Source organism: Paralichthys olivaceus, chromosome 13 (assembly GCF_024713975.1).
Source record: "Paralichthys olivaceus isolate ysfri-2021 chromosome 13, ASM2471397v2, whole genome shotgun sequence".
Classification (NCBI taxonomy): Eukaryota; Metazoa; Chordata; class Actinopteri; order Pleuronectiformes; family Paralichthyidae; genus Paralichthys; species Paralichthys olivaceus.
Window position 1 is genome coordinate 16169015 of NC_091105.1, and position 12193 is coordinate 16181207.

General features: G+C 38.1%; 1 protein-coding gene across 8 annotated transcripts in view; it reads left to right on the plus strand.

Moving 5' to 3' along the window:
- The window catches only part of cobl (cordon-bleu WH2 repeat protein), a 52633-nt gene that overhangs the window by 21731 nt on the left and 18709 nt on the right, over positions 1–12193 (plus strand). For all 8 annotated transcript variants that reach the window (XM_069537335.1, XM_069537341.1, XM_069537339.1 and 5 more), the window contains one exon: positions 5406–5570. In XM_069537335.1, the coding sequence (XP_069393436.1) occupies positions 5406–5570 (165 nt within the window). The remainder of the gene's footprint in view (positions 1–5405; positions 5571–12193) is intronic.

Genomic DNA, 12193 nt, shown 5'->3' on the forward strand with positions numbered 1-12193 from the left:
CTGAAATTGAACAAGCTGAATAAAGGGAGTAAGTGTTGCAGTTCAACAGTATTGAATAATTGATCATATGGTTTGGTTGTTCCTGTTATTATGTCCATTCCTTGTCCATTTCCTGCACAGCTGTGATAATTTGACATGACATTCAGTTTGATGAATTTTATTTGTATAATTTATTTATTGTGTATTTTTATTTTTTGGTTCATAATGAAAAACTAATTCTAACTTGTCATTATCTTGACATTTTTTTGAGTAAATATTTCATTTATGAATCAGTACTATTTCGATCATGACAGCAGTTGATGTATTAGTAAATAGACATTAGATGGTATGACAAAAAAACGAGAAATAATTAGAGTAAAAATTTTGTATATTTGGAAAAATATAGAAGGCTCACACAGTTTGCTCCCATGTTTTTTAAAATATCCATTGCAAAGTTAGCATTAACTATGGAGTCTCAATGGCCACCTAATAGGATATATATTTAAAATTTTCTTTGAAGCACAGGGTCATTTTCACATAATAGAACCTTGTTGCTTTTGTACAATTTGATTGTTGAGTTGTGTTATGTGGGCTCTTGTCCTCCAGAGGGCAGCATCTGTCTTCAGAAGTTTAGCCATCTGTTCATCTCAGGCCAATAGAGAAACAGTGCTGTTAAAGTTCTGGCTCCCACTCCCCTTTTCTTTTCTACCAGTGTCTACTGCCAAATATAATGGCTTTAGATAACACTGTTGTATAGTGGTATACATATATAGCTGTCCAGCAGTCCTCATGAATGAGGTAGTGTAAAGTAAGTACTGATCAGTGACCTGGGAAGATAAGCCATAAATGATTCAACTCAAACCACCCAAAAGTGTTTGTGGCTGGGAACATCAAAACTTAATCATCATTTAACATTGGCTTCAATGCTCAAACAGATGTTGTGTGTGTGTCTGTGTGTGTGTGTCTGTGGAGTGCATCCATGTTGAACCAGACAAACATTTAGATGCTCCATTAAGCAACTCTCCATCTTTTATATCTGTAACTCAATCACGCTAATTTGATTTTGAAGCCATGGAGCTCAGTGGAGCAGCAGTCATCTGTGGCTCACCTCAGATCAATATGGTATTTGATTTTATTAGCTGGAAAAAAACCCACTGCCTGGCTCCGTCATGTTCCCTTCACTCGTTCTGTGAAATACAAAGCCCCTGGTTTTCTCCACCCTTTCCCTCTTTGTTCTCTGCGTTGTTGAATCATTGTCAGCAATCTCTTATTTCTTGTCTAAGCTGTCTGTGTGCTTCTCTTCATCCTCTGTGTTTTGTCTTCATCAGATACTTCTGACAACATATTTTCCTTCAAAATATTTCTTTAGGATATGAAAAAAGCAGCAACAATGAAGAAAGACAGTGAAGGGAAAAAGGGGGAAAACATGGCAGCAGAGCACAAGACATCAAATCTAACACAGTTTTTTATTATTTGCTTTGATTTGAAAGTTTAGAATTAATCAAAACACTAAAACGTATCTGAGACATTGAGAGCTAAGTTATATTTAACCATATTGATATTTCTCAGCCGTATCTCTCTCTTTCCAGTGGGCTGTAATGTAGCTGGGCTTTTTCTCTCAGATATGATTGTTTCTCAGTCAGGGACTGTTATCAGACCACACACATGCATTTGTGCAAACAAGCAAACACACATACACACACACACACACACACACACACACACACACACACACACACACACTTATAGACATACTGTGTTATCAGCCTGAAGGCATCAGATTACCCTACCTTGGCTACATTAGCACTAAAAGCCCAGCCTCTTATCTCTAATTGTTCATTAGGGGCTAATCGACTGTGTGCTTTTGTGTGTGTCTGTGTGTGTGTGGTCTTAAAACACTTACATGGTCAGAGAGCATCATGTTGTACGGCAATGCTTCTTCTGACATTAGTGCTTGTTTATTCTCTTCTTCTCTTTTGAGAATAAATAAAACCAAGGCCCATATTTATCAATCAGATCATTTTTATTATTTAAAAATTCTCAGAGAAGCACAAATTTGGGCACTTTAGGCACCTAACTTTGTTAACTTAGGAAGGACATCCTACCTTTGCAAACCTCATGATTACAGCAATTGAATGCAATCACCAGAGGCAATAATTTGGGAGCCACACAACTGTGAAATCGTTTTTCAGACCTTAATGCTCAGATTCCACTTAAGGAAACCGGATTGTAAATTTAAGGGTAATACAGAAACTGTTGATTTTCCAGCATTTCTAAGTGGCTTAGATTGTTTGGATAGTCTCAGCAAGTACAGATGAAAATTAAAACATATTTAAAATATATTAAAACAATATAATTAATTATTGCAATGTAATTTTCAATAATAGCAATATAACAAAGGTTTGATATATATATATTTATATATATAATAAGTGATCAATCTCAGATTTGTTTATCAATTGTTTGTCATTCTCATGCTCATAAAACCTTCACTTAGGAGCAAACTCTTTTTTCTAACTTAAAATAATTAATAATGTCATTTATTGTGATAATTATTGTTATTGAGTGAAGTAATTGATATTATATAATAGTAGAATGCAAAGATGCACATAGCTTATGGACCAAAATCCTACCTGAGTATCTTCTAAAATAATGCCATGGCCTAAACAAACTCTGAAATAATTTTTATTTATCTGTGTTTAAAAAGTCTTGTTTTTGATAAAACTGATCTGCAGTGAAGTTTACATGGTGGTGTACCAGAACACCATGACATCATTGTTAGGTTGGTGATTGGTGATTGCTGAAAGAGACTTTCAGTCAGAGAGGACGGTCAAATACAAACAAGTCTATTATCTGGTTCTGGATGTTACAGTGTCTTTCTCAATATTGGATTATTAGTATAGCTTTAAAAAACTGATTCATTAATTTCATTTCACTCTTTTCAATGTAACCAACCAGTATTGTGTGTTTTACTTTCCAAAATGAGAACTAGTTCTCTTTGTTAAACATACGTGTAGGAGTATTCTTCTCCCTCTGAAGTGAGACAAAGGCCACCAGACTGTGACTATTATTATTTGTGGTTTGTAGTGGGATTAGTTAGGCATTCTCCAGAGATACATTATATAAATTAGGCCCCCTGGCGATGCAGATGTTTAATAGTTTCCTTTTAGGTTACGCACTTAGTAATTTTGAGCGCACCCAGAACTTGGGTTCCCCTCAGTGTGCATTTGCTAGTATTTTCCTCTATGGTTGTTTTGACAGATTTCAGATTTTTCACCAAGGGAAAACAGTCGAAGAGAGAGGCTGAGGAAGTCAGACAGAGTTCATGTGAATTTTCTGCTTTGAACATTTTATTTTTGGGGAGGTGAGAAACAAGTTCCTTTTTTTTGAAAGATGGAAATCACATAAATCACTTCCAACATTTCTTTTTTGTTCTGTCAACCTCCACATGCCTCCCCCGTGCCCTGCTCTTACCCCTGTCACTCACAGTGTTGACACGAAGATTTTCAACTTGTCCTTTTTTTTTTTAACTCAAGTTTAAGTTGTAGACTGTTAATGTCCCGATTTCGTTTGTATTGAGTGTGATTTTTTAAATTTTTTTTATGAACCACAGAAATACTAAAGCCCCCTTTCATCTGGTCAAAAATCTATTAACATCTGCTAACATCTGGCTTTTGTCTGCAATGGGAATGCAGTAGACACAGGTTTTAATGGCCTCCGACTCGGATTGGCAGTAATTGAGACATGACACTCTGGTGAACTCGCAAACTTGGCAAGACAGCTAGGTGAGAGAGCACCTCAGTTTTTAGTGCGTTGGTGACGTCGAACATGACTCACCAGGGGAAAAGAACAGAAAAGCAAACTCCTCTACTGGCAATGGGAAAGAAGTCAGTCACCTTTTAGCAGGTCTACCCCTGCTTAATAAAACCTAATTTGGGTGTAAAGCTGTATTTGTTACCTTGGTTATTGCTAAGATGGAAAACCAAACTTCACAGCCTGAGCAGGAGTAAGGGTAGAGACAGTGAGCAGGAGTCCTCAGCTGTTGGGTAACAGTTTCCTTTCCCGGTAACTAAGAACTCACGTTGCAGTGTGAGCTTAAGGTCAAATCGATTCTGTATTTAAAGAGGATGGTTTAGTGTTTTTGAAACTCATTAGATTGAAGACACATTTTGAACAAGCAAATCCATTATCCCTGTCGTGTTAAACGGTAGTGTTATTCTGGATGTTGTGTCTGCCTTCCACCCTCTTTCCATGTTGAGAATCTACTGTCACATGATACGACGACAGTAGTCAATACAAAAGTCACAAGTTTTTAGTGTCTGGATATTAAGTGAGATTAAAGGTTAAGTGGCTGAAGTGCTGGCCAACAGGTTTGTTACTAAAGTATAATCGTTCATGCTGTAAGAATCAAAATAAGAAAAATACATTTTGTCAGAATGTGAAAAAAGCTGGACTTGTCTCCTCAAGGCTTTTCTCAGAAGTATTGTTCTTTTCCCTCCCCACCCCACTGTGAGATGTTCTAACTTTGGGTCCAATTAATTCTAATGATCTGAACTTGCTTTAGTGCTATATTCAGGCATTGTCTGAACGCATCAATTAATCTGCTTTTAAATTACTTTTCTGAGATCATGGGGAGGGCGGTGTTGATTTCCCCCGTTGTGCCAAAGCTCTGTACCAAGCTGAGCCACGAGTAGGTTCAGATATTCAGGAGCACTTTGAGCTCTCTTTGATCAAAAGTATTGAAAACCATTTTTCGTTCTAATGCCTTAAGTCAGGAGCAGCGACCCTTTGAAAATATGTATGCTCTTTTAACTCCGTCAAATAAATGTTGCAATAACTGTTGTGACTGAAGAATGAACTTTACCTTCCGAATCATACACATTCGATTGCATTTGCATGTGAAACTTCTGAACCCTACGAATGATGGAAGTTCATCTAGATATGAAATTAATTTGTATAATATAGTAATAAGCGTTTGTGTTTTTGTGTGGAGAAACTGTGAAGGTGTACAGTGAAAGGAAGATATCGTACCAGGCAACATTGAAAAATGTAATTTGGTTGAAACTGGTGATTTTTCATCTTTAATTCAGTGTCAAATCTGTTATTACATGAGTTTATATGTATTCTTCAAGTTTTATCCAGTCACCTTCTTGTTAGATGAGCCCAGAACAGACTTGTTTGACAAGGACATAAAGTCATCCCTGGGTGATCTTATAAAATGTAATGGCATGTCATTCATGGGTCGTGCAACAGCAGCATGATAAATTTATACGTTTAGAACAAACTTCTAATGTGTTTTAATCCCCTTAACTTGTTAGTAAATGTACTGCAGACTCCTCTACAAGTACATGTTTGTTCATACGTATGCTTACATACATATTTGTAAAGCTGACATCTCCCCCTTTTATTCTTGATTTCACCCATAGGGAGGGTCCAGGGTCTCCAGTGTAGAAGATCGGTCCATCACCTTGGCCCAGTCTCAGTCAGTAGCAAATATGTCCAGGATGGCTGAAATGAAGAAGAGACGGGCTCCAGCACCGCCGGAGGCCCCAACACCCATCATGGGACATGCTGGCTTTGATGGCTATCAGGTGGGGAGATTAAACAGCGAAGCTACATGTATGAGTGAAATGATGAAGTAGTCCATCTGAAATCTGTTTGACACAGACTTTCCTTTAAACATTTTGACCTGAGATCCAACACCTCAAGGTCAGGGTGACCTGTATCGTCTACACTAGAGCAACAGCTCCCTGCAGTCTCATTATAGTGTTATGGCGGCATGCTGGGAAATGTTGTTCAGCAACCAACATCCTTCCTCCCTCCCTGTGATAATAGCTTTTGTTTATTTGGAGGAGCTAGTGTTCTTGAAGCATGTTGTCGAGAGGAAATTTTGTTCTCAGGACGACATGGAGAATGATGTTATTCTCTTAAGCTTGATTAACTGAACTGAGCATAGAGGAGCAGAAAAACAATTCTGAGAAATGTGTGATGAGAACTGTAACTTACTGATGATTCTGCAAACGCCAGCATGAATGATCGGATTCACAGTATGTCTTGTTCTTTGAAAGAAAACAGTAGAAGTTAAGCATTGAAAGCAAAAATAAACTAAACCACAACACAATACTTCATTTCAGTCCAAGTTTAATCATAAAGAGGTTATCTTCAACCTAACCAGGGTAAACTTATCTAATCAACCTATTATTAATGTGTAATATTTATTGGTTTTTTTCTTGTGATTGTGATCATTGTGACTCGAATAAGGAGCTCCTTATTGCTGCTGTGATTATTTCTAATATTGAAATTGTGGTAGTGCAGAGGGAGATGGTAATTTATCTGCCCTTGTCAAATTAAGAGTTATGAGGGCTGAAATACTGAGAAACTACTGGTAGTCACAAGGGCAGCTACACATAACAGGAGTTGGAAAGGTCATTTCAGGACTTAATGACTTGTCTAATAATAGATTTATCCATCTCGCTCGTATGCCTTCTCTGAGCCGTCTCCCTGCCCGAACACAGGAGTCTCATGTATATTCATGCGCTTCTACACGTTGCAAGGTCGTACTGAGGTGCAGGACACCTCATGTTTCACTTCTCTGTTTTCTGTTGTTGCTTGTTGAGGACATGCTGCTGATGCCTTCTTCTGGTGTTTTTTACAGTTCAGCTTCAGGTCAACAAGTGACAGAGACTTCATGTGTGTATTCCACATTAATAACAGAGTAGCAGCAAATCTGTAGAAAGTGGGAAGTGTGGATTTCATGTGCTTTTTAAAACATTTGGGGGGTCAGCATATTGACAGATCTGAGGACACAGCAGAGGTGGGAAGTGTTCAAAGATTAACAGCATGTTTGGCCTGTGTTTGTTGTGAAAATATGATTAAAAGGATTTAATTTCATGAGAGTAAAGGGTGTCATAGCAGCCAGGTTTTGTCAGGACAATATCCCAGGGGCATTAAAGAGCGGTGCATGACTTGCATCTGTAGGAACAATTGTACATGTCAAATCAAAACAAATCAGAATCCAAGTTGTACTTTCACATGAAATGTGGCATTGCAGTTGCTGGAGGTGATATTATGCTACAATGGGGGAATAACTGGCATACCTTGCTTGTCAGGAGAGAAACATCATCCTCAACAAGTTCAAGCTCCAGTGAAAGCAGATGTCACGCTATACTTCTTAAAATACAATAGTGCAGACACAGGTTTTTTTCACAAGGGATGGGCTGGGAGTGGGGCAGCTCGCTGGCACAACTCGCACATAATTGTTCATAAAATGTTCTGTTTGTTTTTATAGTGTTTTTATGTGTGTTGGGTTTGCTGACTTAGACCTGTAATTTGCTAGAAACACTCCCAATTCTGCAGCATGCTACCTCACCTGACATCTGCATGTGCTGTTAAGAACATGCATATGTGTTTGTGCGTAATTGAGCGAGAGCAGGATTGTGCACATAATAGCAGGTCATATGAGGACGGCTTCCTATGATGACTCCCCTCAATACAGACCTTTGCGCTGAACAAGCTTAGGTGGTCAACTCATGGTGGCTGACAAGATGCAGTAATGGACAATATAAGCTATTGGGATGATGAGATTTTTATTATGAAACTAAATGCCTCAAATAGCCTTCGGTGAGGCAGAGACAACTATTGGCGGTCATTAAAATCATAGTGGGAATATGGAAGTTAGAATTATTCACAAAATGAGGGTCAGCATCTCTGTGTATGTGTGTATATATAAGGAGCAGAGGGTGAGGGAGTATTATACACAGAGATGCTGACCCTCATTTTGTGAATAATTCTAACTTCCATATTCCTACTATGATTTTAATTTATATATATATATATAAATTAAAATCATAGTATATATGTGTGTGGGAAACACTGCCTTACACTTAACCATAGTTTAAACTTGTGTAAAACCTTTTTTTAAGTACAGCATCATACATGGCATTAATATATTTTTTACGTAATAATATGTTAAGCTGTTTTTGTATTTCTGAAACAAGAATTTTAACATTTCTCTTTGAGATCTTGTTGAAGAGGATTGTTGATCTTTTCCGATGGTTGGAGAACAGTTTTCCTTACACACGGTAGTCAGAATTGGAAAAGCAAAGATGCTAAAGTCGGATGAGACTGTTCCAGGAAGAGTGTCGTCTTCCACTGTAAGAGAAGTGTTCATATGCTGGAGTCCATCATGGAGTCTAGAGAAGTTTGCAGATTTGTTTCCTCAGCTTAACAATCAACAATCTGTGTCTTTATGAGAGCAGCACGGGAAGAAAAACATGTTTTGGAACATTGAGTTCAGAGAAACATGAGGGGGGGTGACCAGTGGTGATAGGTAATCTGTTATTGTGGTTTGGAAATGAAGCCATGTCTACATAACCTCTTGCGATAAAGGAGTTCAGACAAATTCTGAGCTTTCTGCTTCACTGCTCAGTAACAGAAGGTGCTTCTCGAGTTTTCTCTATGCATTTCTACTGCATTTGTGCTGAAGTGTGTTGTTGTGTGCGCAGCAAGAGTGAAAGATGGAGACAGAGCAAGTGAAGCAGAGAAGGGGAGGGTGGATGAAAAGAGACACTGACTCATGTTATAGAGATAGAAAGTATGTAACATCAGCTCTTGTGAGTTTTAGACGCGTCTATTTAAGTTGTGCCACATTAACAATGCATAAGCTTTTGGGTCATATCTGCAAAATTGCATTGTAGCGTGAAATCTGGTTGGCAAGGCCTCAGCATCATCCGTACCTTGCACAAGGACACAGCAGGGTAAAAGTTTAACAGAGGACAAGCAGTATTAAGGAGCAGAGGGTGAGGGAGTAATAAGATCAGTAACAGTAAGCAGGCTGTCTTTAAGTCTGTGAGAAAACCTTACCAAATGTCTTAAATGGATTACCTACAGTTAAATATAGACTTTCAGCTTTTATTGCACTCTCACTGCTCCCATATTTAATTTTTATAGACCTTATTTGAATGTGTGCCACCAGCCTACAAATTTAATTAGCTTGCTCTGCCTGCATTAGTCTCTTGATTGGATGTAATGTCAGCATTACTTGTATTATGCAATACAACACCAAACCTTGTTTCTGCTTGTTAGTAGTGAAATGTAAAGACATGGATGGTAGATACAGTATAAGCTAAAGAGCAGGGAACAGACATTTCAGGATTTTTTTCACATCACATTTCTTTGGCAACACAAGGGAATCCTGCTGTGGGAATTAAAGTTTGATGACTCTTAGTGTGTAAAACACAAATATACCAGTAACTCCCATGTATCTGAATAATGTGTCAGGAAAAATCCTCTTGTCAGATCTGATAAAGAATAACTTAGGACAGTTCTGATCATGTCTGCAGATCATATTATGGCAGTTTGCGTTACCGTGAAGTGTAGTTTTAGTCCATTTGATGTTTTCGTGTCTGGGTGTTTTTGAGGTGTGTATGCATTCCATGAATGCAGTTATAAAACACTGCTTGCATGTTGAATGTTTTTTTTGCACATGCCGTAAGCTGTAAGTTCATGTGTGTGTGCGTCTTGATTGATCTAGCTGGCTGCATTTTGCTCTAGACGATCTGTCAAGTAGAGGGTTGACAGCAGAGGGAGGCTTGTTTTTCACAGCCATCCATCAGTCCTGTAATTGTCTATAACGGTAGCTAACTTTAATCTGCTCTGATGCACAGCTCTAGTTCAATCAGACAGAGCCTAAGTTGCTACTATCAGAGTGTCTGTGGCCCTTTTTTCCATTTTACTATCTATGCTTAATTTTTGCTTTTTTTGCTTTTTGTTCTTGAATATCACCTTTTCTTTTGCTGCACTTGTTTATAGCACTTTTTGACTGGTTACAGCTTCACCCAGTGAATACACCCTCCACTTAACAACATAAACAAAGAAGGTCAGCAGCCATACTGCTGTTGGGTTTCATCGCTGTTAGTCTGAGGGTCTATTTGTGGTTAGATAGGCCGAGCCTCAGTCAGATAAGCGTCTGTGAGAGAACAAGAGAGCAAAACAATGGAGGGGGAAATTAAGAAAAGCAGCGCAGAGACAGAGAAAGAATGTAAACCAGGTTTTCCTAATGTGAGAGGTCAATAAAGGTTTGCAAGGATGTAGAAATGGATGTTTACTTGTCTGCCACATGCCTCAACTGTATCTCTCCATTTTTCCTCGAGGAACAAACAGGTTCTGCTAAATCAGTTTGAAGCAAAGAAAAGGCTGCCAAAGAAAACAGTCAGCCCTGCCTCCTTCCATCCCTTATTCTTATATCCTTCTTTCTTGAGAGCTGTTGTTTTCATTCATTTGTGCAACAGTTGAAAACAGCAGGTGTTCCAGACCTTGTTAGGCAATTCACTATTTTACATGTGTCCTCAAAGGGCCTTGGTTTATTTAGATTGTAGTTTGAGATGTTCAGGGTCAGTTACACACACACACACACACACTATACAGTTTGAGTCAATTACAACATATCCATTGAAGGTCGTTGTTAAAAAAGTAGCATTAAAACGACTATATTGTTGGATTCTATTGGATGGATCATTAGCTGTGATTAAAAAAATAAAGTTGTTTCCTCTATCTCAGTAATGCCTTGTGGGATTTTTCACATTCGGCCCAATCGTTCACTTGCAGTCAAGGATAAACTGATTAGATTTTGGTGGTCAAAGGTCAAAGTGACTTTGACCCACGAAACACGCTTTGGCCACAACTCAAGAGTTTATATGCTTATAATGATCAAGTTCCACACAAATGTCTAAAGGTCAAATTAACTGAGACATCATAATGTTCCGCAACAACAATTTTGTGGCCGTAACTTGACACCATAACTAGAGATGTTCCAATACCATTTTTCCCTTCCTGTGACCTGTTACAATACCTGGAATTTGCTCATGTGCATCAGCTGATACCGAGTAGTTAATAAGTAAAAAACAACACATACAAATAAATCTACTATTCTAGAAATCAATTCTCCCCTCACTGCAGTTTTTTCTGGGTCAAACAAATGCACTTTAAAGAAGTGGTATCAAATTGGTTCATACATTTGTGTATTGCTGGAATTTTTGGCATTTTGGATGTTGGTATTGGAACATCTCAAACATGAACTAAGGCGCAGTAGGAGACATACTGACATAGTGGTGTGAAGCATTTCAAAATTTCCAGCTTATCTGAAGCCATTGTCATGGCTAAAACTTTGTTTTCTTTAAAAATCAGCTTTATTGGTCAAGCATGTGAACACAGGGAACCAATACCGAAAATGAAAAGCAGCATGAGGGCAAAATTTTGATAATTCACTAGAATCCTATTAAACAAAAAATACACTAAAAGCCTGTTTTCAAATATTATGAGTCTGGACAAACATGGACATAAACTGCAACGTGATTGGTTGGTAGAAGTGTAAAACTGTGAGCCGGTACATTTACTCTTTTGCCCCATATGAATTTTTCCTTTGTCATTCACATGCCTACCAGCAATATAATTACTGTTTCTAAATGTACTAAGTGTCTTGTACGCCTGCTCGCTCTTGTGGTTGTGTTGCTTAAAGTGTACTCAAAGTAGTCACTATAAGCTGTCTATTCTTACGCACTGACCTTGAAGATTGTGAAAGTGTGAGTTGGGGGCCAGGAATAGGGGAACTCGTCACCCTGCCTATGTAGGACAGGAGTTGTTTGCACTTGATGCTGTCAAAACACATTGTGTGTGACACCAGCCAGGACAGATGGGACTAACAAATTAAGTGATTCTATTTTTGTGTCCATGTCTCAAACAGGTTGTGGCGGCATCTGAAACCGTGTGTTACGATTTGGAATTCAGATATATTGCAGAATAAGAACAAGTATATACTGTATATTTGTTTTGTTTTTTCAGAACAAATATATGTTCTTACATACCTAGAAAACCAGTAAGGGCCTCAGATTAGCATAGCAACCCCCAAAAAAGGGATTACAAATGTTCTTACTATGGATTTAAGTTTATTAATCAATATAATAGTTATTAGTACAAATATTATAATATAATATGTAATATATAATATATAAATATTAAATTTTTACTCCGATTTTTCTAACCCTTAGACCGAAACCTAAAGGCTCATACGAACATCACTGTACAATAAATGGAGGGAAAAGGTGAAGAAAACATTAAATTTCAGTAGGTTAGTGGGACAAAGTGGACGACAATGGAACTGGGTCAGCCATGTGTCTCCTTATCCTCAGCTAGCCTCTTCTACACCCCTCTTCTACAC